Source organism: Lynx canadensis, chromosome D4 (genome assembly GCF_007474595.2).
Source record: "Lynx canadensis isolate LIC74 chromosome D4, mLynCan4.pri.v2, whole genome shotgun sequence".
Lineage (NCBI taxonomy): Eukaryota > Metazoa > Chordata > Mammalia > Carnivora > Felidae > Lynx > Lynx canadensis.
Genome location: NC_044315.2, coordinates 73135695 through 73160658, shown reverse-complemented (window position 1 = coordinate 73160658; position 24964 = coordinate 73135695). Strand labels below are relative to the sequence as shown.

At 49.0% G+C, this 24964-nt stretch overlaps 2 protein-coding genes across 3 annotated transcripts in view; one reads left to right on the top strand and one right to left on the bottom strand.

Moving 5' to 3' along the window:
- FKBP15 (FKBP prolyl isomerase 15) overlaps window positions 1-13655 on the top strand; it is a 57646-nt gene extending 43991 nt beyond the window's left edge. Inside the window, exons 20-28 of one of the 2 annotated variants that reach the window (XM_032595673.1) lie at window positions 1861-2032; window positions 4384-4520; window positions 6232-6387; window positions 6961-7098; window positions 8075-8197; window positions 8792-8899; window positions 9183-9853; window positions 10682-10778; window positions 13025-13655. In XM_032595673.1, coding sequence (XP_032451564.1) covers window positions 1861-2032; window positions 4384-4520; window positions 6232-6387; window positions 6961-7098; window positions 8075-8197; window positions 8792-8899; window positions 9183-9853; window positions 10682-10778; window positions 13025-13102 — 1680 coding nt within the window. In that variant the 3' untranslated portion in view covers window positions 13103-13655. Of the gene's footprint in view, window positions 1-1860; window positions 2033-4383; window positions 4521-6231; window positions 6388-6945; window positions 7099-8074; window positions 8198-8791; window positions 8900-9182; window positions 9854-10681; window positions 10779-13024 lie in introns of both variants that reach the window. The other variant, XM_030292616.1, reaches the window with a different exon arrangement.
- Window positions 13656-17022: 3367 nt separating this feature from the next.
- SLC31A2 (solute carrier family 31 member 2) lies at window positions 17023-24755 on the bottom strand. Its single transcript, XM_030292617.2, has 4 exons — window positions 24662-24755; window positions 20947-21013; window positions 18220-18409; window positions 17023-17206 (listed from the first exon to the last, which is right to left on the bottom strand). The coding sequence occupies exons 2-4, from the start codon at window positions 21011-21013 to the stop codon at window positions 17038-17040; spliced, it is 426 nt and encodes a 141-aa protein (XP_030148477.1). The 5' UTR covers window positions 24662-24755; the 3' UTR covers window positions 17023-17037.
- Window positions 24756-24964: the final 209 nt, after the last annotated feature.

The window sequence follows — 24964 nt, the reverse complement described above, 5'->3', positions numbered from 1 at the left end:
GGGCAGGCCACAGACAGGATGGGAGGCCAGGGGCTCAGAGGAGTCTGACTGAAGTTTGGTCAAGGAGAGAGTCTTTGTCAGGGGGTTCTCAATACTCATTCATAGCCTGTTTCTTTTTATTTTAGATACACTTTTAATTTGCTTTATTTCCCCCACTTTTAGGAGAGCCAGAATATCAGATTTTATTTTATTTTATTTTATTTTATTTTATTTTATTTTATTTTATTTTATTTTATTTTATTTTTTAAACTTTTAAAAATGCTTTATTTATTTTTGAGAGAGAAAGAGAGAGAGAGGGAGACAGAGCATGAGCAGGGGAGGGGCAGAGAGAGAGGGAGACACAGAATCCAAAACTGAGCTGTCACCACAGAGCCTGATGTGGGGCTCGAACCCACAAACTGTGAGATCATGACCTGAGCCGACATCAGACGCTTAACCAACTGAGCCACCCAGGTGCCCCCAGAATATCAGGTTTTAAATGTAAGCTAGAGGGGCGCCTGGGTAGCTCAGTCGGTTAAGCGTCCGACTTCAGCTCAGGTCATGATCTCACGGTCCGTGAGTTCAAGCCCCCATCGGGCTCTGTGCTGACTGCTCAGAGCCTGGAGCCTGTTTCAGATTCTGTGTCTCCCTCTCTCTGACCCTCCCCTGTTCATGCTCTGTCTCTCCCTGTCTCAAAAATAAATAAAATGTTGAAAAAAAAATTGTAAATGTAAGCTAGAAAACCAGTAAAGGCTTTGGAAAGCTTAAATCTGCAGGTGTGCAGTGAATACCATAAGAAGGGACAAGTGACAGTAAGAAAGTAAACAACTGTAAATGCACAAGTAGGTAGTACAGGAGGAGGAACGGGAGTAGCAGCGTAATAGTATAGGAGAGATGGTCCAACCACATCAGTACTTCACTGTCCAAAATCAAGACTGGTCACCAGCCGAGCAACTATTCACTGCCTTTCCTGTCATCTCATTTCTCCTCACTTTTATGGGAGCACATCAGTTCAGGTGACGAGACTGTGGTATTTGTCACTTGTTTACCATTCTGTTCCGTTGACAGTCCTCTTAATCATCACGCGTACTGCACAGACTATCATTAGAGGGCTCTCCAGGGTAATCACTGTGGTTTTGCCGGATGTTACTCGAGCACGCACACGCAGCTTCTCTTAGGCCAATCCAGGGCACCGTTTGCAATACGTTCAGCCCTCAGAAAAACTGAAACGTTTCCTTCTTTTGTTAGCTCTGTTCTTCCAAGAACCCCCAGCACAGTTGCTCTCATGTGGCTGAGCTTTCCATCGTAATACTGCCAGTGGTCAGGACCGCTAGGGAGAAGCTGCAAACTCACAAGTTGACAGTGTTGAAGGCATTCAGTTTAAATTTTAAAAGATCCTTTTCTTTTTAAAAAAAAAAACCATACGTGTTTATCCTAGGAAAGTTAGAAAACGGGCAGGGATACCATTTTTCACGTATCATATTGGTAACATTTAATAGTAGGTTGTGGCTCTGTCCCCGACGTCTTCTCTCATAGCCCCGTTCTTGATAGTTGCGTGCAGGATAGATGTATCACAGTTTGCTTCATCAAGCCCATTTCCCAGCATTTTATTTTTCCATCCTTTTGCAACTGGAAACAATCGGCAGTGAAGATCTCGTGGCAAAATTTTTGTAATTTTGCTGAATGCTTCCTAAGGACAGATTTCTGCAAGGGAATTCGTGGACCAGAGACACATATTGAAGACTTGATTTCGGTTTAATGCATGTTGAGGGTTAGCTCCCTTCCTGCCAGTTCAGTCAGCAGAGTGTGTGCGGTTGGGTCCTCACTTGGAGACAAGGGACAGCCGTGTTTGAAGTGGCGTCATACTTTGTTACTATTCAGGCCAAGGTGACAGAAGAGTTAACAGCAGCCACCGCTCAAGTCTCTCGTCTGCAGCTGAAGGTGACCGCTCACCAGAAGAAGGAAGCGGAGCTGCAGATGCAGCTGACAGAAAGCTTGAAGGAGACAGACCTCCTCAAGGGCCAGCTCGTCAAACTGCAGGCAGAGCTCTCAGGTGCGTCCTTGGTGGAGGGGCTGCGACGTTCGCCATTTAAACTTCAGGAATGAAAGTGTGGGGCACCTACGTGGCTCATTCAGAACAGCACGTGACTCTTGATCTCAGGGTCGTGAGTTCAAGCCTCACGCTGGGGGTAGAGTTTACTTAATAAATAATAACAACAATAATTAATTAATTATAATTATTAATTAATATATTAATTATATATTAATATATTAATGATATACATTAATTGATATAATTAATTATTATTATTATAAAAAGGAATTTAACTGTGTCCTTCCTCCCCATCCATTTGTCATGATGCTCATGAAGTTTGCTTGGGAGGGACTGAGGCAAAAATGAAAGTAGGCCTGTATCAACCTACACGATTGCTTGACATAAAGGGCAACTAAAGAATGGACTACCCATCTGGATGGACCAGCCACCACTCTTCTACTTTGTTTGGGCCAGTGTTGCCTTCAGTGCCTTTGAGTTAATGGGTTCCTCTAACTCGTGACTCATTGGAAGTTTAAGGAAGAAATGCTTCCTGTGGCGGTTGCCTTCTTGTTAGAGGGTGGATTCCAGCCCTTCAGTCTGGCACTCGAGGCCTCTCCAGCTTGGCCTACTTCCTCTTATGTTGCTCAGTTCATCTTGGCTCTGGACATCCTAACCAGCCTGCTGCAGCTTCGGCCCATCCTGTGGTTCTTGTCTTGTTTTTCCTCCGTGCTCTTCCCTGGACTTGGTGTGTCTGCTGTCACCAATGTTTGCCTCTAATTCTCCAAAATTTATTCTTTCAGAAACTTTCCTGGTTTTTTTCCCCACAACATTTGATTTCCTTTAAAATCCTTTACCTCTAAGTACGTTATTCTGACATTATCAGAGTTAGCCTTAGATCAGCACGATTTACATGTCCGTGTTCCCTCCTAGAATACAAGCCTCTGGAGGACAAGGATGGTGTCTTGCTCATCTTCGCTAAGTCCTTTTCTCCAAGTTAGTGTTAGTTCAATGCCTGACACAAAGGTGCTGCTCAAGACATGGGGCCTTGAAAAGAAGATTTGGGAAGCCCAGAGTGCTTCATGCACCTGATTCATGCACCTCGGTGTATAGGAACAAATGTGGAAGGCACAGATGGGACCAGGGGTGGGGCATAACTGGAGCGGCAGCAGAACTGGGAAGAAGCAAAGTTTGCTTGCCTGGAAAGAGCTAAAAACACTGATGTCAGTCATTAGAGTGATACCTTGAAGATACACCCTTTCCCTTTTAGAGTGTCCCCCGGGTGCACCTGAGGGACAGTCTTAGATTTGAATGTTGTACAGGTGTCTTCTTTTCTGCTTTGGTGATGCCCTATGATGGTTACTTCTAAAGCGCCATAAGGGTCTCAAAAATTTTCCCAACAAATGTAACTTTGAGTGTTACCTTTTTAAGAAATATTACAAATAGCTTTATTTGAGCATTTATTTGATATTTTATGTTTTATTATTTCTTTTAAAGAGAGAGATAGTGTGAGCTGGTCGGGAGGGTGGGGGGAGAGAGAGAGAGAGGGAGAGAGCGAGAGAGGGAGAGAGAGAGAGAGAGAGAGAGAGAGAGAAAGAGAGAGAGAGAGAATCTTAAGCAGGTTCCACACTTAGCACAGAACCCAACACAAGGCTCCATCCATGACCCTAGGATCATGACCTGAGCTGAAATCAAGAGACTGAATGAGCCACCCAGCCACCCCTGTTTGATTTTTTTTTTAATGTTTATTTATTTTTGAAAGAGAGAGGCAGCCTGCAAGTGGGTGAGGGGCAGAGAGAGAGGGAGACAACAGAATCCAGACGGAAGCAGGCTCCAGGCTCTGGGCGGTCAGCACAGAGTCTGATACGGGGCTCAAACCCATCAACTGTGAGATCATGACCTGAGCCAAAATTGATCGCTTAACTGAGCCACCCAGGTACCCCCCTGTTTGATGCTTTAAAAGCAAACTCTTGGTAGAATGTCCCAACTACCAAGAAGGTTGGGAGTATCTTACCGGGTGGTGAGACAGGGCCTGGACTAAAGCTAAATAAAGATCAGTTCAGTGTGTGTGGAGCCGATGACTGAAAGAGGATTGTGGCAGTGATACATGTCGCCAGTGGTTTCGGACTGCTCAAATGTTTCCTTTCAATTTTGTGTGTGGAGAAATGAGCATGCAGAGAAATGAGCATGGGTCGGTGAGGGAGTTGGTTCGTGACCTGATACACCTTTTGCTGGTCAGTGAGTTGGTGCCAAAGGGAGTGAGAGGAAGGCACTCACGTGGTTGAACTGGGAGACCTTGGGGTGCGGTTTGGAGGAGCGGCTGGGATGCCCCTGGTTGTGCGGCTAGTAGTCTCTTTGTCGTTATATCCCAGAGCTCCAGGAAACCTCTGAGCAAGCACAGTCCAAATTCAAAAGTGAAAAGCAAAGCCGGAGACAACTGGAGCTCAAGGTGACCTCCCTGGAGGAGGAGCTGGCAGATCTTCGAGCTGAGAAGGAATCTCTGGAAAAGGTGAGTTCTACAACTAAAGTTTCTCTGTTGGACCCAGGTGGCCAGGATCAGCTTTTAATAAACATTTTTATTTTCCTGTAAATATTAACAGTAGCATGTGTTCATTGTAACAAATACAAATAAGACAGAAGTATAAAATCAAAAATAAAATTTATCTTGTTTTCCTCTCCAATCTCAAGCGTTAGAGATAACAACTGTAAACAACGCATGATTATCCGTGCAGGTTGTTTTCTGTGTGTATAAAACATATGTACACCTGCACTTACACATACATATATGTACACGGATCATTTTGTAACGATAAGATAATCATGCTTAATGCTTTTTTTTTTTTTTTTTTTTTTTAACATCCTGGACATTGTACTACTAAGAATGAGAACTTTCTCATTCCTTTTAACTACAGCATAGTAGTCTAGTCTACTGTGAGGTTATACCGTAATTTATTCATCTGTTGATGGATATTTATATTTCTGTTTTTTCACAATTTCAGGCATTGCTGCTGTAGACATCCTTGTATTAGATAGTTATTTTTTGTGAATTTATTTGAGCATTTCCATAACCTTGATTGCTTGAATTAGAATTGCTAGATCACAGGAAATGCTACACATCTAAAGTTTTAAAATGCACATTGCCAGATTATTTTCAAAGAAGGGTATGCTGGCTTACATTTCCAGCACTGTGAAAGCCCGTTTCTCTATATTCTTTCCACCTCGGCTTATGTCAATTTTTCTAATATTCATAGTCTGATAGGTGCGGTATGCTGTCTTGTTTTAACATGTATTTTTGTTAGTAGTAAAGCTTTCATATATTTAATACCTATTTGTATTTCTTCTGTAAATTTTCTTTTTAATGTCCTTTGCTCTCTTTTCCTGTTGTAATATTAGTTTGATTTATAAACATTACTGAGGGTGTTCATCCTTTGTCACTCAGAGATGTTACAAATATTATTTAGTATTTGTAGTATCTTTTGTTGTGTTAAAATTTTAAGGTCAGCCTAAACTAGCCCCACTGAACAAAATGGGAACATTCCTGGTTTTTTCCTCTGTTCTGGAACAGTTTAAATATGGAAAGAACAAACTGTTTCTGACATTTCTATGAAACTCTTTAGTAAGGGCTTTGTGGCCTGGTTCCTTTTTAGGGGATAAATCTTGGTTTTCATTTTCAGTTTCTTCTGATTTTATCATTTATCAGTTTGTTTTTTTTTTAACCTAATTCCTTCTGATTTTTGGGGGGGCTGTTTTAGTTTTTCATTGTTACAGATACCACTACAGTGACCACCCTTGTAACACAGTTTTTGTGGGCATGATTTATTGCTTCCTTAAGATAAATGGTAATTTGTGAGATTCCTGGGTGTGTATATTTTGAAATTCCTTTCACAGGACTGCTAAATTGCCATCCAAAGAGAGAATACCTATTTATTTTCCTACTAGCAGGTATGAAAGTGTCCACTTCCCTATGCTCTTACACTGTTAAGATATTTACCATCTCTTAATAGAATTGTAGATAAAACCATTCTTGTTTTCCTTTCTTCTTGTCACAATTTTTCTCGTCCAGTAGCTGAGAATGTTAAATATAGAAGGAAAATTAAATTTAACGTTGAATTGTTTCCAGAAGGACCCAGCAGGGTCCAAAGCTACCACCAATATCACCACCTTCTGCATTGATCCTCGGTCAAACAGCTAGAGCTGACGATGGTTCTCTTATTCCTAAGAACCTCTCTGAAAGGAAAAAGAAGTCTGCTCAAGAGCGCTGTCGGGCCGAGGAGGAGATCGATGAAATCCGTAAGTCCTACCAGGAGGAACTGGACAAACTTCGGCAGCTCTTGAAAAAGGCTCGGGTGTCCACAGACCAAGCAGCTGCAGAGCAGGTAACGGGAAACTGACGCACTTGGAAATAGGCCTTCAGGTACATGATCGTCCTTGGAAAAAAGGGATTCACTTGGGTAAATCAGGCAGGGAAGCCCGGGAGAGTGGCAGGGCACACCTGGGTCTCTAGTCCATTTGACAGAGACCTTTCTCCTTGTAAGTTCATAAATTCATATTTGTGCGTCTAACTGTTGAGTGAATTGGTGCCCTCAGTTTGGTCACCTCTGGGAACTTTGACAAAACTGTTTCTTCTGAACCTGTAAGGTTTAGGGCCCAGATTCTGAAAAGTATGATCACGTCACAGCCCTGTCCTCTCGCAACCTTGCTGGGCAGTCACACCTTTATCTGGTTGGAGTAGTTTTTAAACTCCCGACAGCCAATGACATCTGCGTCCCTACGTTTACAAAGTACATTTACTTTGAAAGTAATCAAGGTCTTTCGAATAGTTGTGTTCCTATGAAGTCTGGGCCGTTAGCTTATTCTTTTTGCCTAATGAAAGATGGGCTTCCCTGGCTGTGACGGCTCTCGCCCGGGATGCGGTCATTCCATTCTCTTGGCAGCTGTCTCTCGTACAGGCTGAGCTGCAGACCCAGTGGGAAGCAAAATGTGAACACCTTTTGGCCTCTGCCAAGGATGAACACCTGCTGCAGTACCAGGAAGTGTGTGCGCAGAGAGACGCCAGCCAGCAGGAGCTGCTCCGCCTTCAGGAAAAGGTAGGTGTTTCTCCTGGGCCAGACAGCTTAGCACAGTTAATGTGAGGTGAACACGTGGAGTCTCGTAAATTCTTTTGAACCTAAAAGATGTTACCAGCTCGAAAACCAAAACCAAACCACACTTGCTCAATTCTCCGGTCTGTCAGTAGTCTTACTGATTTGGGATGACAGGTCTGTGACCTCGAGAGAGAAAAGGCAGCACTAGTGTTCTGGAAGGTGTTTAATTCCATTATTTGGTCATTTATGACGCAAATCTTTATTGACTGCCAGTTGGACTCCAGATACCGTTAGGGAAAGGGCTTACAAAGAACTCTGCCCTCGAGAATCTCACAGTCAAGAAAGGGAGACAGACAGACACAGATCAGCACCGAGTGCTGTGAGGCGCAGAAGAGGAAGTGCCTAAGGGAGCAGAGCCAAGAAGGACAAGTGGCCTCGGGAAGGTGAAGAAGGCGGCAGAACACCCTGGGCGGAAGCACACAGATGGGATGGGGCGTGGGTATGGTAGACTCATTGGCATGAAAATGACAGAGCTAGAAGATGGTTTAGGGTCTTGGTATGAAAGTCCCCACGTCTGGAGGTCACTGTCCACCCTTACAGTATCTAGTTGAAAATCTTGGACCCACAGGTGATGAAGGCAGTCTTGCAGGTGAATAGGCTGCTTCTAATGACTGGTGTTTATGTGTCTGTGTCCCTGGACTTACATCCCCCCTTTCCTCATCATGCTCTTGACCTGGTTAGAACAGTGTGAGTGGCCTTACTGGGGAAGCAGAGACGAAATTGTGAGTTGAGGCTGAGTGATGAGGAAACAGAATGCCCTGAGTCAGCAGGCCTGGGGTGGGCAGGGCGTATGGACACCAGCAGACCTTCCTGAGGTTAACACTGATGCTTAGGATGGTTCTGGTCCTCCTGGGTGTCCTAACTTGGATCTGGCAGTGCAGGCTCCCGAGGCCATGGCCACGGTCTGGTTGTTTTGCAGTGTCTAGCCCTCCAGGCCCAGGTCACAGCCCTGACAGAGCAAAATGAACAGCACACCAAAGACCTGGAGAACAAGTCCCACATGTCTGGGGTTGCAGCTGCTGCCACTGACCCCTCAGAGAAGGTGAGTATTTCGAAGAAGCAGCCCAGGTCGTATCAGGGGATTGATGAGCGTAGCAGGCATTCAGAAAGAATGTGGCCAATGTGTTGTGTTGATAGCTTTGTTTTCTGCCTTTAATGATAGACCACTTGTTTGACTTAAGTAAAAATTAACCCCTTGGAGCCCGTCACTTTGGTGGCAAAGCCCAGAGGGCCCTATCCTGAGGTTTTGACAGATAAGGGAAGTGCCTCTAATTCACAAGAGTGAGGAGCGTGCCCAGCATCTGGTACCACTAATCCTCATAGCCCACGGCAGCTCCAGTGGTGGCCATGGTGGGAAGAAGCAGCAATAAATGCTATTTAAGCAGTTGTGGGCACACGTGCCACAGCTCGCCTGTCCCTGGTAGCCCTTCCATCCAACACGGTTCCTTATTTAACATCGTTCTCCACAGTGACAGCCTTCGGCGTCTCAGTTCGTGACCAGCTGTGTTGTCTGATTGGTTCCAGGAGGCTTCATTTCAGCCCTCCAAACGCCTCTCTCGAGCTGACATGCGTCCCTTGATCACTCCATTCTGGCAGCATACAAGTTTTGTTTCGCTCTCCTCACGTCTTCACACAGGTCAAGAAGATCATGAACCAGGTGTTCCAGTCCTTGCGGGGAGAGTTCGAGCTGGAGGAATCTTACAATGGCAGGGCCGTTCTGGGGACCATCATGAACACCATCAAGGTGTGGCTGGCTGTTGATTGTTTCACTGAAGTGGGTATCTTGTTGCTTAAGTACCTTCCAAGGGATCATAAATTTCAAAGGTATTCCAGACTGTTCATCAATAATTAGGATAATTGGAGTGACTTTTATCTGGATACATAAGGGCAGCCTCCTGTGAGAGGAAGAGGCAAAGTCATTTGAGCTGCATGAGTAGTTGTGTAAACAGGGACCAGGGACGGAAGTGATAGGAATGCCTGCTGTTTTCCTCTTAGCGGTCATCTCCTCCTCCTTGACTTTTGAACAGATGGTGACTCTTCAGCTGTTAAACCAACACGAGCAAGACAAGGGACAGAGCAGCAGTGAAGAAGAGGAGGAGGAGAAAGAAGAGCGGCCTCGGCAACCTTCAGTCTCAGGCAGTGCTGGACCGCCTCCAGCGCCCCTGAGCGGGGAGATGCAGGGGTCCCCCTCACTGTCACCGGAGCAGGCAGTCCAGGAGGCTGTCCCCCCGCCTCCTCGGGTCCTCCCCACTCCCCAGGAAGAGGTACAGGGAAGGGAAGGGGAGCCCTCAGAAGCAGAGGCGCTCTCAGAGATAGAAGAGGGGTCCCTCTCACCTGAACTGACTTGTGGCTTCTCCCAGAGAGCTCTGGGGCCTCCGACTTCCATTCCCCCTATGCCTCCGGGCCCTGTACTTTTAGACTCTGAGTGCGAGGAGACACTTGCCAGCCCATTGGAAAATCCCTGTGTTGAGGAGCCAGAAAGCACTGCGAGACTGTCCCTGACTTCACACCTCTTGAAGGGGGACCCACTAGCCTCGGGGTCCGAAAGTCCAGGAGAAGAGCCTCAGCCTCCAGAGCTCAAGAAAGACGAGGATGTCACTAGCTCCGCTGTTCCCTATAGGGAGCCAGGGGGCACAGAGGCGGGTTCTCCAGCTGTTGGAGCAGCAGGCGGACCCAACCACTGTTCTCAGCACACCAGGTATGTCTGCCTCAGCAGAGTTTCCAGAACAAGGCGGCTGCATGTGGAGGTTGCCGCTGGTTTTTCTAGGGCTGATAACGCATCCTCAGAGGTGGACTGATTCACTTATTCATTCAGTCATGTAATGTGAGAGGCTCTGTGGTTGGCACTGTGATAGGGTGGTAGGCAAGGCAGATTTGGTTCTTGAGTTAAGGAGCTTATAGTCTAGTGGGGAAGACACAAATATTTATGTATTATAAAAGTATGATAAGTGCTTAAAAAAAGAAATTCTCTATTATTATAATAGAGAATAAAGGGGGAATTATTCTACTTTAGATAGGTTAGGGAAGGATTCTGAGAATGCAATTTTTAAACTGGGACCTAAAGAATGGAAAGGAGCCTTCAATGCCAGGAGTGGGAGGAAGAGACTGCAGAAAGCAGGAACCGCACGTGCAAGGGCCCTGTGGTAGAAAGGGACATGACACAATCAAGGAACTAAAGAAGGCACAGTAAGTAGGAGAGTGGTGTTAACCTGAGATTGGAGAATGAAGTAGGGACCGAGTCATGTGAGATTTTGTATCACTCTTAGAAGTTTGGACTTTAAGTACCATGAAAAGCTACTAAAGGGATTTAAGCAAAAAAGGGACACGGCCTGATATATTCGTTTTAAAAGATCACGCTGGCTGTAGGTTATGAAGGGAGTCAGGAGTGCCAGAGGCTAGCATGGAGGCGGGAGGAGTTCCTGGGTGGTCATCACAGCTGTTGAATTCTTTCCTCGTGTGGGCGCCGTGGGCTGGAACAGGAACAGCAACATTGTCTGTGACTTGATTTTGTTGATTTTTCCTTCAGTCTCTCTGGGGATGAAGAAGATGAACTGTTTAAAGGGGCAACTCTGAAAGTTTCAAGGCCCAAAGCACAGCCTGACGAGGAGGATGAAGATGAGGTGGTAAGGAAATCCCAGACACTGCCGAGTCCTCCCACCACTACCTGGGGGCCCTTCCCCGCTGGCCCTGAGAAGAGGACCGGAGTCTGTGGGTGGCCCACGCCCTGGGCTCTGTGTGCAGCACCCTGTGGGAGCAGGCTTGGGGCTGGGAGGGGGCAGCTCTGTAAGCAGAGGGGGGATGGGCAGATACCACTTTACTCCTGAAAAAGGATCACGATCTCCGTCCATGTGGGAATGGTTTCTACTGTCAGTGAAGGAAGTTGCGCTGCTCAGTCCTGCCTTAAAACGCTACAGCCTCAGGTTCCCTCAGGTCTGCTCAGAGACCATGTGCATTATACAACCTGAAGGGACTTGGAAGGTCTTGTCTTGCATCCTTATTCATAGAGAAACTGAGGCTCCAAAAGGTGGTTTACCTAAAGCCACAGAGGGAATTAGTGGCAGAGCTGGGCTCCTCCTGAACTGGGCACCTGTTTCTGAGCCTTTCTGCTTCCCCAGCCTGCTTTCCAAGCTGCTGTCGTGTTTTGTCACCACAACACCCAGGGTAGAAAACAGCCTCGCTCTACAGAGCTCCAGGGTGGCGGCCCGGGAGCAGCTTGCCCGTGCAGCCTGTCCCCACTCTGCAACGCCAGGCTGTCACTAGGACATTCAGCTGCTCTGATGGGAATGTCACTAGAGGAGGCGTGGATGGAGAACACACACCAGCCTCAGGCTCAGACTGTCCCAAGGACAGAAACATGCGGTGACTGGGGGCACATTTTCTCCCCTCACATGTCAGCCAGAGTGGGCTTTGCCTTTGGCCAGAACCAGGGGGTGTGGCAGAGCAAGGAGCTGGCTTGCATCGACCAAAACCTTTCCCTCCTGCCTGTGCCCCTGCGGGACACGCACCATTTCCTCCTGTTAGCCTTCAACAATTACATTTCCATTCAGGAATTCTGCATATGAATTCTGCACTTAAAAATAAGAACGAAGAACCAATTGAGTATCCCAAGTGGCTGCCCTAAATATAGTTGGAGTGTTTAATTAGCAGTATATTATTGGTATTACTATGAATACTATCAAGTTAATTCCTATTTCCGGGGTACTCTGAAAACCTCACAGACATTCTCATTGAATCCGCTACTAATCTAGTGAGGTAGGCACTTTTATCCTGTTCTATAGGAAAGAGGACTGAGGCTCAGCAAGTTTAAATAACATGCTCAGGGTTATCACGCTGGTAAATGGAGAGCCGGAATAGAACAGAAGCAGTGAGCCACATTTTTATTCACTACTGTCAGAGCGTAGAGATCACCTAGTTGATGCCCAGAGAGAGGCACAAGGTCTGTTAGTTGGTGGTGGAGATGGGATCAGCCCAGGCACCCCTGACCACATCATGCTGCCTTCTGTTTGGCCGGCCCTGTGAAGACTGACCCTGGGCCAGGGTAGCTCAGAGCAGAAAGTATCTTAGTAGGGGGTGGTCTGTGTGTGCCTTTCTCCAGCATCAATCCCTGCTTCCCCCATGGGACCTGGTCCCCACCAAGCCAGAAGAAAAGGCCAGGAGCTCAAGTCATGAAAAGTAGGGAACTTCCTCCAGAGCCCGTTAATCCCCCTTTTCCTACTACCCGGGTGGAGGAAGCGAGGGAAGGGCCAGTGAGATCAAGGATGTGGGGGCCCTGGCCCTGTGCCCCTGGGCTTTCTTCATCTCTTGGCTTCTCTACTTGGTAATGTGGCCAAGCCGCTGAACTCAACTCTCTCTCAAATGGCGGGGTCACATCTAGAACCAGACAGGCCACCATGGGCCACAGCAATGTTTTTTCGGATGGAGCTGTATTCTTTCCAGCCTCCCTTCATCTTCCTGCATCTTCTCTCTCCCCTTAGGGCTGCTCTGCTTCTCTCTTTCTTCCTCCTGCTCCCATCTCTCCCCTATCGACCCTGCTTTTCCCACACGAAATGTGTAAGTCACTGCATGAGAAGAAACCTGTCAAATCAATACATGTGTTTCACAAATAAATGACCAAATTAGCCAAACAAAGTTGGTCTTCTTGTGTCTGTGTTGGAAGATTGCCTCCCTTCTCTGCCTGCTTGTCTCAGCTTTATCTGGAAGCCCAGGTTTGATGGCCTCGGGGTTAGTCCTTTCAGTAAAACCGTAACCAACACCCTCCTTTCCAACCTGGAGCCGGGAACGGGTGTCAGTTCACTTCCCCTCACACAGGCGGGAAGGCCGTCTGGTGCAGGGACAAGTGAGGACTGACTACTCTTTCCTGTTTTGGCAGAGCTTGAAGGGACGCCCGCCCCCGACACCCCTTTTTGGAGATGATGACGATGATGATGACATTGACTGGCTGGGATGAAGCCCCAGGAAACCGGTGCAAAGGTTTCTCTACCGCCCCTTCCCTAAGCGCGATTTTGCACAGCCAGCCCTGGGTCTAGACGAGCCACAGGGGGAGGTGAAGGTGAGCGTTCTGAGGACAGCGGTGCAGATATCCGAGTTCCCCAGCTTCTGAGCGCCCCGCCCGGCTGGTCCGAGAGGAGCGTGAGCCTGTCTTCACAACGTTGGGGTCCTGCCTCAGTGTCCCGTTGGGAGGAAAGGCTGGTGGGTAGCCTCCAGCCAGTCACCTACAAGAGTCCTGTCCTCTTGTGAGCTTTTTAGTCTCTTCACTAACTCAGACTGATCTGCCTCCCGATGCTCAACCGTGCACCAGCAACAGAACCTGTCGCCTCGGGTGAGGTCTCCCTGGTGGAACCCAGGGTGGATTACACTGTCTAAACCCCGGTTCGGTTAACAGCCTTGCCTGCAGTCCTGGGACATGTATCTTTTCTCTGCCTTAAGTCTGATACAAGAGGTCAATGAATATTTGAAATTAACAAAACTCAAATAAATGTCTGCAATGGAACTTGACACAAGCTCTTGGGGAGAAATCGAATTTGGTGCTAAGGCAGGCCGTGCTCCTCTCTGGGAATCTCAGGGTAAGAGTTGTAACAGACCTGGGTTGGTTAACATGCACAAAAGCATTATGACATACTCCCTGGGTACCCCGGAACTCAGGCTTTCAAGGAATGTCCCCACTCTGCTGTCCCCATTCGTCCCAGCCGTTGAAGGCTTGGGGCATCGTGGTTATCTGAGAACCCGTCATTTCGTTCGCTTGATCTGGCACATTCAGTCTTGCACCCTAGGAAGCCGTGGACAGAAGGTGGGAGGGTCCAAACGCTGCATTATCATTCATCATGGCACCTGAGGGACTGATTCTCCTCCTCCCCCTTTTTTAAGTTTATTTATTTTGAGAGGGGGAGGGAAGGCGGGGTGGAGAGAGAGGGAGAAAGAATCCCAAGTAGCCTCTACACTCAGTGCAGAGCCCGGTGTGGGGCTCGATCTCACGACTGACATCATGACCTGAGCCAAACTTAAGAATCAGTTGCTTAACCAACTGAGCCACCCAGGAATCCCTGATTCTTCTCTTTGAGAGCAGCTTCCTTTCCCTGTGGACTCAGGGCCAGGGCAAATGCCGAGAAGAGTAGTGAGAAAATATACGTGGTCATTTTACTTCTTCCAAAGGCCATGCAACCAGTCTTCAAAAAGAATAATTTTAACAAAAACGTTCCCTGGTTTAAAATGTTTGTAAGATAGGCTCCTGAATTCCCATGGCCTGACACCATCCTTTGTGAAGACGGATCTTGTGTGAGCTTGTCTGCCATTAAGTGGGGCTGGGCAACAGAACTACCACTGACTCAGCTCTGTTGTTGAGTGCTTTATACAGACTGTCTCATGTCCATGGCCCTTGCAGAAGACACTGTTACCCCATTTTATAGAGACCGAGGCTTCGAGGTAAATTAATTTGTCCAAGGTCACGTAGCTATGAAGCAAGAGGACGAGAATTCAGATCCTGGCCAGCCTATTCTAGAGCCTGGACTCTGGTCCACCATGGTGGCGACCATCACTGCGTTGAGGGAAGAGGGCAGTGGTGCTTGTAAGAAATCCAGGCCCCTGGGCCCCATCCCAGATCTCCTGGAAGAGAATCTCTGGACTGTTGTGGTAAAATACACAGCACGGACTTTTCAGTCCCCACAGTCTACATACAGTCAGCCTCGTGCCACTGGGCATCATGTGGTCCTAGCCAGTTACTCTCTTAGCCTCCCCCTCATCTGTGCGGATGAGTGGATTCGGGCCAGGCTGCCTGGCCCTGCCTCCTAGCTCTGCCACTCACAGTGCTCAGCTTCCTCTTTTCTAAGATGGACAGATTTCCTACCTTGTTGTGAAGGTTAAATTAGTTAATACTGTAAAGTGCTTAGGACACTGGCACGTACAAAGCTAGGTGTCTGTTAAATTTTTAAAAATTCAGGTTAGCGAAGGTGCTACCTTTTGTGACTTGGCCCTGAAGAATGTCCACATGCTTAGTCTACCTAGCTTCTCTAGAGCATAGATTTTCTAAAAGCCCTCTGTGCTGTTCGGGCCCCACACACCTTTAGAGGCTGTATCAAACCAAAGAGGCTGCCGGTCACCCATGGAAGTGCTCATCTCAGCAGTGCCCAGGGGAGGGAGCCTTAGCCGCTCAGCACGGATAACTGGATACGTTGAGGCCGCATCAGCGAGACCGCACTGGACACTGGAAACCTTCCATCCGTCATGACACAGAACAGCCTTCCAGTTTCCTGAGGCGCGGAGGTTGCGCTGGTCAATATTGAAGGCGGCACATGCTTTCTGTTGCTGTTGTCACTGTAAATTAAAGAGGGGGGTTTGATGTATTTTTGCTTCTGGCCTAGGGAGAGAAGGTGCTTTGCAGTCTGTGTGACAAAGCGTTGTTTTTCTCACGGCACAGCCCCCAGTCAGTATTTGGTGTGTGAGCATAAGAATGACTGTCGGCTCGGCTAAGGTTGTGGGGTGTCTGCCTAAGGACGTGGCGTTTCAGGGCTGGCTTCCCTGAGCACAGAGTTGTCTTCATAGCAGGTGCACAGACTCAGTCTCAGCTCCTGCTGAGTTATAAGGGGGGGAGGGGGGGCGGCGTGTGCTTGCTGTCTCAGTGAGGAGAAACACAAGAATGGTCACACATTGTTTAAAATATATATATTTATTAAAATGTATATTTCTTTTTTAACCCCCAAAGCTTAAGACCGTCTTTCATCTAGCCCGTGAGGTACTTGAACGCAGACATTACAGTATACAGCAGTGATTTTCCCTCCCTGGGTCTCTTATTTCCTTTTTCTGTAACGTGAACTATCTGGAGAGTTCCATCTAAGTCTACAAATGTAATGCTTTGGTTTGATTGCTTATCATGTCTTCGGTCAGCAACCCCCGTGGCTTACCCAGTATTTCAAGTGAATGAAATCATGTTTCCCCACCAGATGATTATGGCTGAACAGGAAGTAATAAATAGAGAACGTTAAGTATTGAATATTCAGTGCAGTTCTCTGTTCTGCGTAAAAGAAGGATCCGGATCAAAGGAGGCATTGGAGCCATGGAAAGTGCCCCAGACACCTCAAGCCCTTAGACTGTCTTCCTCCCGCAGGCAGTGCTGTCTGATGGGAGAAGCTCCCTATCCAGAGGATAAGTCCAGCTCCTCTGCCTTTAATCTGCTGTCACTCATTCTCCCCACAAGAAAGAGAAACAGTTCCCAGCAGAAGTTGCTGTCCATCATGAATGACATGAAGTCATTTCGTTAAAAATTTTGTCTTGTAATGTGCAAAATTGCCAACCAGGGGTTCAATGGGGAAAATGAAAAATCTTAGTTTGTTCTCATGATCCACAGCAGGGGACAATCTTTATGTGTCCCAAAGGCAGAAAGGTGAGAAAAAGGAGCCAGTGTGGTCTCCATCCCTCAAAGACAGAAGAGGTCAGGAAGGCCAGTGGAAGATGCTCCTCTACGTAAGGCACAAATCACGAGAGCAGAAGGTATCCAGCTTCCATGACCTTCGTCACCCAGAACCCATCTCCCTGTCTTGAAGATCTTTGGAAATTCTTAATTTTTGAGTCACAGAAATAAGTCGTCATGGGCTCAGCAACCCTGTCCCCAGGTTCTGGTCTCTCCACTCTCCCTCGGGCCACAGAAGCCTTACTAAGGCACAAAATGACCGTGCCCGGGTCCCGTGCATGATGGCTGAGGACAGAGGTAGCTGCGGTGGCCTCCGAACTCCAGGCAGCAAGTGCCGGCTTCAGCCGAAAGTCTCCAAGAGCTGGGAGCGAGGAGAGGAACCGCCATCAGAAGAAACGGGAGACATGGGGCTGGAATTTCAATGTCTGGAAGAGGGGGCCCCAGCTCTCTCTAGCCCTCGGTGCCCGCAGAGCCCTCACCAGCTAAACCATGCTGAGAAGTGGGTAGGCTAGGTAGTATCCTACAGCAGAGCCAAGGATCACGCCGAAGAAAATCCAGGTGTTGTAGGACATGACAGCCAGCATCATGAAGTAGCCTATGACCACCTGAACGACATGGATTAGAGACTGGCCAAAGTGACAGAAAAACCACCTAGATGAAAAGGAGAGCCATGTTAATGTTGGTAATGAGCTGGAAGCTAGGAGCTGGTGTCAGGAAGTAGAAAGAGCAGCTGAGTTACAGGACCACCTTATTTGTAATTTGTATGCTTCACCCAGAAGAGATTTCTTTTCAAAGAGCTCTATGAGAAACCACTGACGGGACAGGGCCTTGTACAAGGAGCCTTGGATAATCACTTCTTTACTACATTTAGCTCTGAGCTTCCTGGCATCCTAGGCAAAAGGGAAAATGAGACATGTATTCTGTCATGTCTGATAAAGGATAATACAAACTCATCAATCAGTAAAGCAGATTTTTTTTTTCCTTCTGAATCTACTGTGGGAGGCAATACTACAATGGAAAGAACATGCATGGGCTTTGGTGGCAGATCAGCTCCTGGCTCTGCCACTTAACACAAATAACTTAACCTCTCTGAACTGAAATTTCCTCATCAGGGAAACAGGAATAACGCGTCCCTTGCAGGGTGGGTGTGTATAGTAGACACGCCCGTGTAAGGAGCAGGCAGGCTCCTGACGCACGGCTGGAGCTGGAGAGAGGGCAGAACTGGGACCCTACGGGACTGCCTTATCAGACTGGGATGGGGAGGAGGGAGGAGGGGGCTCCCTGACCCAGATGGATCCACCGCCGACAGCAATTCTTACTACTTGTGTAGGGACGGCTGCAGATTCCATCCTGGGTTTGGAAACCTTAGTGACCTAAGAAACTGCTGAGATTTGGAGGGGGGCCGGGTGGACACCCGGATTGCTAGGCAGAGGCCTGCACAGAGTTCTGAAGGTCTGAGCCTCCCAAGTGGCTGTTCACAGCTCTGGCCTGGGCATCAGGTGTCCTCACTACTTACTCACGGTAAGCACTTCGGCAAGTTTTGTTCCTTGGGCCTCGATGTGCTTTCTGTGAAGTGGGGCTAATGCCCGGTGGGCCCAGCCTCTCTCTCAGGGTGACTGACTGTGAGTAGTACTCTGCCGTTCCCCGCACACTGTGCCTGTTACCTGAGGCGGGCTCTGCTGACCGGGGCCGAGTCTGAGGCTGAAGAATCCTGGTCTGTCTCCTCAGTGAGCTGCTGGCTGGAGAGGACGGACACACTCACTACAGCCTGGTGGAGCAGCTTGGCTTTGCCAACCTTGATACTTTCGTACAACACGGCCAGGAACAGGACCACCAGCACGGAAAGGGCCATGCCTGTCAAACGAAGCCGAGTTGCAGAGACCGGGCCGGGCGAGCCGTGGTCGCCTTCTGGCAGCTTCCCCTGGGGCCTGGGGTAGGTGGCAGGAGACCACCTCCACCCATTCCCTCTGAATCCATCCCATCCGCCTCTCTCGCATCTTCTCCCCCTGCCGTGGGCTCAGAACTTCACTGTCTCTTTCCCTCTCCAGCTCTTTCTTGGAAGGGTTGGCCTATCGGGGTATGGCTTTGAGGTCAGGAAGAGAAGCCCTCTGGGAAAGGTAGGGTCCTAGGGTGAAGAAGACACATGCCACCGCCCCCAGCTGCTCCCCCTGCAGGGGTCACAAGTCTCTGTCAAGACTGCTTTTTTTTTTTCTTTTTTTGAGAGAAGGCACAAGCAGGGGAGGGGCAGAGAGCGAATCCCAAGCAGGCTCCGCGCCCAGTGCAGAGCACAATGTGGGACTCTATCTCACGACCTCAAGATCACCGCCTGAGCCGAAATCACTAGTCAGACACTCAACAGGCTGAGCCATCCAGGCGTCCCCTGTCATGACTTCTTTTTAAGGGAAGAGCATGTACAGTGAGGTTCCGTTTATGAGTATGTACATAGAAAAGTCTGGAAGAAGGGAGATTCAGCAAAGGAGTCGTAATCATCTTAGCAAATTAGGATATAAGAGATTTATTTTAGAGAGAATGAGCGGGGGAGGGGCAAAGGGAGTGGGGGGAGAGAGAACCCCAAGCAGGCTCCATGCTCAGTGCAGAGCCCGACATGGGGCTCGATCTCATGACCCTGGGATCATGACCTGAGCCGAAATCAAGAGTGAGACACTCAACCGACTGAGCCACCCAGGCACCCCAGGATATAAGAGAGTTTTATTTTCTTCTCACCTAACTTCCCAAAGTTTCTACTGTGTTTATTGCTTGTATAATAGTGTTGGGGGGGGGAACCAGTAAGTTATTTTATGGAAAACATTAAGTGCTTACTAGGGCTGCTGTGTAAAATTAGCTGCTAATTGCTACTTTGGTTTTACAAGACAAGAGGAGGGATACTAAACGGTCCAGCTATAGTTATTTTATTGGGCTCCCAGGAGGAAATCATCTACAAAAGATGCAGGTTATTTAAAATATAAAATTACATGTAATTACATGCATATGGTACAAATTCAACTGGTGCAAAAGGGTATACAGTGAAAGGTTAGTCTTCCTCCCAGCCCAGTCCCTAAAACCCTAGTCGTCTCCCTGGAGTGTTTTCCTCCATAGCTTTCCAGGGATCCTCGCTGTCAATAAAAGCCTTTGTCTGAACGACAGCATCCTGTCTGTGCATATTCTTCTGCATCTGACGTCGCCATCCAAGTACACCTTGTACAGAGGTTCCCCTTAGTTCACACAGATCTGCCTTATTTCTGGGGTTTCATAGTGTCTGTGATAGAGTCTATTTTCCAAAGACGGCCACCTCACCCTATCCCTGCCAACGTGCTCTGCTTACAATGTCACACATTGTCAACATCCTGCCATCAAGTGGTGGGGTCCATGCCCCCCACCCTTTAGGCTGAGAAGACCTTTGTGACTTCCTCACCCAATATAGGTGGAAGTGAGGCTCTGTGACTTCCAAGGCTGGGTCTTAAAAATTCCATGCACTTCCACCTCGTTCTGTTGACACACTCGCTCCTTGCAACCCAGCTGCCCTGCCACACGAAACCGGGGGGCCATAGGAGACGCCACACGGAGGGCTTCGGCCAACAACCTGCGCTGAGGTCCTCGCTGACAGCCAGCAGCGAGCGGTCGACTGGAACATGAGGAGGTCTTCAGGAGGACTCCAGTCCCAGCCACTGTCTGACTGCACCTGCCTGAGAGGCTTTGAGGGGGACAGCCTGGCAGAGCACAGTCGACTCAGAGCCTTGAGAAGGGGTGCTACAGACTGGGATCCCCGGCATGGTAACCTGCTGAAGGCATGATCATGATTTATTTGATCGACGCCTGCAAGGATGGGCATGTGGGCCACTTTCATTCTACTTTTAAAACGCAGTTATTGAAGCTGAACCAGAACTCCATCATGAATTCGGGCCCAGCTCTGCCTTTTCAAGTCAAAGCCCTATCCTTCTCTTGTAAACTGGTGTCTCGTCTGAAGCCCAGCCAGCAGCGGCTGCTCTGGGTTTCTGAACTGACGCTGGGCATGCTATGAAGGAGGTGCTAGGAGACAAGACACCTCGATCTACTTCTGGCTCTGAGGTTTACTCGCTGTGTGACCCTGGATGAGTCTCTTTCCCTCTCTGGGCTTCAGTTCCTTCTCTTGTAGTAGAGGCAAAAGCTGTATCCTTGGCCTCTCTCTGGGCCTTTGTGACAGTGAGATAACGGTGCCTTTTGGGATCCGAAAAGCAGTGCTTGCAAATGGAATTATAAATGCACAGTTCCTGCTCAATGTTAATGTAAGAGGAGTCAGGCCCTTACATTTAAGCCCACTTAAACGTCCACAGAGCGTAAAGAGAACCCAGGCTGTCCACTGCCTAGAGCTACCAGGCTTTCCAAGCTACAAGCCTAGGCTTCTCAATTCTTACCTGCAGGACTGTGGACACTCCAAAAATCAAACAGAAGCACCACCTCATTGGAGAAAATGAAATGCATCTGAAAGAGAAGGGAATCTGCATTACAGGGGGCTTAGGGCAGTGGAAGTCATGGCCCCTAATGCTCTCCAGCAGCCTCCCCTAAAGGCCCAGAGGAGCGAGGTCACTGGTCTTAATTGCAGGAAAGGACATTAGCTGTCCCCAGGACCAACTTGAAGCCAGGCCGGGCAGGGACTCACCCAAGGCCCCACAGCAGGTGCACAGCAGAGCTATCATGGAGCTGGTCCTGCTCCAGGTGGAAGTGAGGTGTGGGGACTACCACACAGGTCGGTGTTGTCAGGTCACGCTGAGATGTCCCCTCTGTGCCCTCCAAACCCAGTGGGGAAGCACCGGACTGTGGAACGGCTGCCTCTCTTACCCTGGGCCCTAGCCATTCTGTTCTAGCCATGTGTATCCTGGAGGGGCCAATGCCGCCATCTCCACTCTGTGCTCCACATCCGTCTGCTCATTTTACATTAAACATTTGGTGACCCCATTCTGTGCCCAGCATTCTGGACAAAGGTTAACATCTCTGCCCTCGATGAGCTCTCCACCTCGCAGAAAGAAGGAAGGCAGAAGCACAGACCACGCAGCCGCCATCTGAGTGCCCTTCTCAAAGAGCGCCTTGCCCATCCTGTGTGGGCGGGGCATCAAGGGTTCTTTATACATAATCTCAGTTCACAACAGCCCTGTGTGTGACAGGGACAATTAGGCCCATCTCATGGAAAGGAAACTTGGGGAAACTAGCCTCAGAGGAGTTAAGTAATCTGCTGAAGGTGCCAAGGCTAGGAAGTTGGCAGAGCTGAGATTCTAAGCCGGGTCTAGTTGGATGCCAAGCCAGGATTCCAGGATGCTATGCTCCCCTCGATCGCCAAGAAAGGAGGACAAGAAGGGAGCCAGGTGGCGATTCTCAATACCCACACCAGGCTTAATGACTGTGTTCGGCAACATTAAAGCCGGAGGGATCCATATTAGTCCACCGTCTCAGGGAAAGGAAGGTCCTCTCTCATCACCGGGTAAGTAGGACCTCAGTCCACAGCAGCGGCTCTGCAAATACCGTCAGGGCTCCGCCAGCTAAGGGGACCCTGGCTGAGTGGGATCAGATGACAGAAGCTTTGCCTTCTAAGGCAAGTATTAGAATCCCCAAATGTCAGAGCTAGAGTGTCCTTAGAGAGTTTCTTTTATTGTGATATAATTAACATGTAACTCTATATTAGTTTCAGGTGTACAACATGATTCACTATTTGTATATATTGTGAAATGATCAGCTAGTAAGACTAGCTTAACATCCATTACTGCTCAGTTACAAATTTTCTTCTTGTGATGAGAATTTTTAAGATCTACTCTCTCAGCAACTCTTAAATATACAATACAGTAGTATTAACTATAGTCACCATGCTGGGCATCACTTTTTTTTTCTCTCAAAGGGTTTTTTTTTTTAGTCCCCTGGCTTTCAACTCTGTTTTGTTTTGGTGTGTGTGTGTGTGTGTGTGTGTGTGTGTGTGTGTGTGTTTTGCCAGGGATCACTGGCAAATAAAATCTTCCTTGTAACTCCACCATATAAAACCCGGGGTTCTGAGTGAGGAGGGGAGAGGGGTCCGAGCTCTGCAGAAACTCAGTGTGAAAAACACTGATCTGGTCCCACTTGGCCCCTCTCTGCCTCCATCTCATTCCCAGATGGGGAAAATGAGTCCCAGCAGGGGAAGGGATTTGCCCAAGACCACATAAGAGGAAAAGGGAAACCTAGGAATCATATAAAAATCATGTTGAAGAATTCTGAGATAAAAATAGCTTTTTATCCCCCTAATGGGAAAGGGGTACCTGCTTAATGTAAAAAGCTGAAACAGTACCAAAAAGAAAGTATAAATCATTTTCAGTCCTACCAGCCAGACATCCCTTGTTAAGATTTCAAAAAGCATATACGTTGACTTGACAAAATGTTCACAAAAGATGGACATATGAAAACAAACAAGTACCAATCGTCCTGTGAGACTCCATTTACACTGGAGTTACGCTCATTCAGCTTCAACAGAAGCCTTGGGCACCATCTCTGCGTTGGGAGCAGAGGGGGTATTGCACCATATGCCCCCTCTCTGGGTTCACTTAATAAAGCGGTTGGCATGACTGGAATGTTCCCAACGGCTAATCAGAGAAGTTCCCTAACTGGCTTCCTTCTATCATCCTTGGGCCTGGGCCAGCGCTCTCAGGAGCCTCAAACAACTTTTGCTGTGGACTTGAACACCCACAAAGCAATAAATGTAATTCAGCTGACAAACAATGATTTTCGTTTTGCTAGGGATGCAGATGCTGGAGATACGGAGACAAACGAGACAAGTCCTTGGCCCTCACAGAACTAACCATCCATCAGGGGAGAGGGAAGGGAAGAGATCATTACAACAGGTGTATGTAGTTCAGTGCAAGGGAGGCACAGAGGATGCTTCCTGGGGGTGCTGGGGATTAAGCCCCCTGGGGAGGTACCTAACCCAGCCAGGAAGACAGATGGCTTGGACATCTGAAGCAGGGGGCGGGGAGGGGGGGGCGTGCGCAGGAGGCAGCCAGGGGGAAGACGGAGTTTAGTATGTTCCAAGCTGGAAGTGCGCGGAGAGTGGTTCCACCTACTGGGGAGTGAAGAATCGGGGGAAGACAAAGCCTCGCCTACCCTTGCCTTTTCAACTGGAGAACAAGACTCAAATCAGCAATACTCTGAGTTGGGGCTACATTTTTCAGTGAAACAGGGCCCTGTGGTCAGATATGCATGAGGCAGCGCCCTACCCTCGTTTCCCCACTTGGGTGGAATCTCAGCCTCCAGACCCCAAGTCTAACTTATCTGTGCCTTATTCAGGGCCCCACCCTGGGCAGGGAGAGGCTGTGGTGAAGAAGAGAGCAATCATGGACTTGTTTTCTTTACGTTCTCATCTGCGGTTACTTACACTTTGAGAAGCGCTCTCTCATTTATAAACCCAAGAGTTCAGGGGGGAGCTTATGTCCCTGTCCTGTGCTGCCCGGCTCCGGAGCTTTTCACAAACTCTTCCCCTCTATTTCCCCTTTTAGAAACCCAGTAGGAGGTGGGGGGTGAGCCTTCGACTAAGTGACCAGTGTTGGCTTCCTGTATCTTCAATTCTATGACATTCTTCGTGGGATGTATTATGATTTCTTCGAAGACCAAAGAGTCTGGCAAGCTGTCATTCTCTCCCAGGTGAACTCCACCTAAAAAAAATAGTCTGAAATGCCACTTCCTACCCAAATGTAGGGAAGATGGAAAGTAGCTGGGTCTGGGGTTTTTTTCCCCCCAGAGATTCAGACCACAGGCTAGCCGCGACAGAGAGCCCCCCCCCCCCCGCCCCGGGCGTGTTCTCGGTGCGTGAAGTGCACCGGGCCTTAGCTCCTGATGGGGGCCTTCTCGGAATCTCCGCCAAGTCACTGCCCCCAGGGCAGGGAACCCTCGGCCAAGTCCGTCTTCACCCACCGCGCCTCCACCGCAAGTCCGGTCGGGCCGGACTGACTCCCAGCGGGAGGCACAAATAAGAGAAAACCCCAAAGCAAAGCCACCGCCAGCTCCGCCTCCCGCGTCCCCCCAAGGCTCGCTCCCGGCCAAGGGGCGACGGGCACTCGAGGGTCCCGCCCGAGCCACCCGCCCCGCGTCGTCGCTGTCGGCGGAGCCTGCACTCACCTTCGAGGTGAGCGCGCCGAGCGGGCGCCGGAGCCGCTGCTGCTCGCTCGGGGCTCCCAGCTCCGAGTCCGTCCAGCCGCCGCCGCCGCGGTCGCGACCCGGGCGGCGCGATCACATGTCGGGGTGAGGCGGGCGCGCGGGTGCCTGGGAGTTGTGGTCCCCACGTGAGGCCTCACTCCGGGCGGCCTGGGGCGCACCCACGGGTCCCCGAGCCGGCGGCGCGCCAGCCGGAGTCGCCAGCGCAGCGGGGGCTCCGTCCTGCGCACCGTTTGGCTCCTTACCCAGTTTTGCACTTGACCTGTC

Bases quoted from the DNA above. Each gene is read 5' to 3' on its own strand.
- SLC31A2 (XM_030292617.2), bottom strand. From the start codon at position 21,013: ATGCATTTCATTTTCTCCAATGAGGTGGTGCTTCTGTTTGATTTTTGG. The intron at 18,410-20,946 runs GTAAGAATTGAG...TTCGTTTGACAG, and splicing joins GAGTGTCCACAGTCCTGCAG to GCATGGCCCTTTCCGTGCTG. The intron at 17,207-18,219 runs GTAACAGGCACA...CTTTTCATCTAG, and splicing joins GTCAGCAGAGCCCGCCTCAG to GTGGTTTTTCTGTCACTTTG.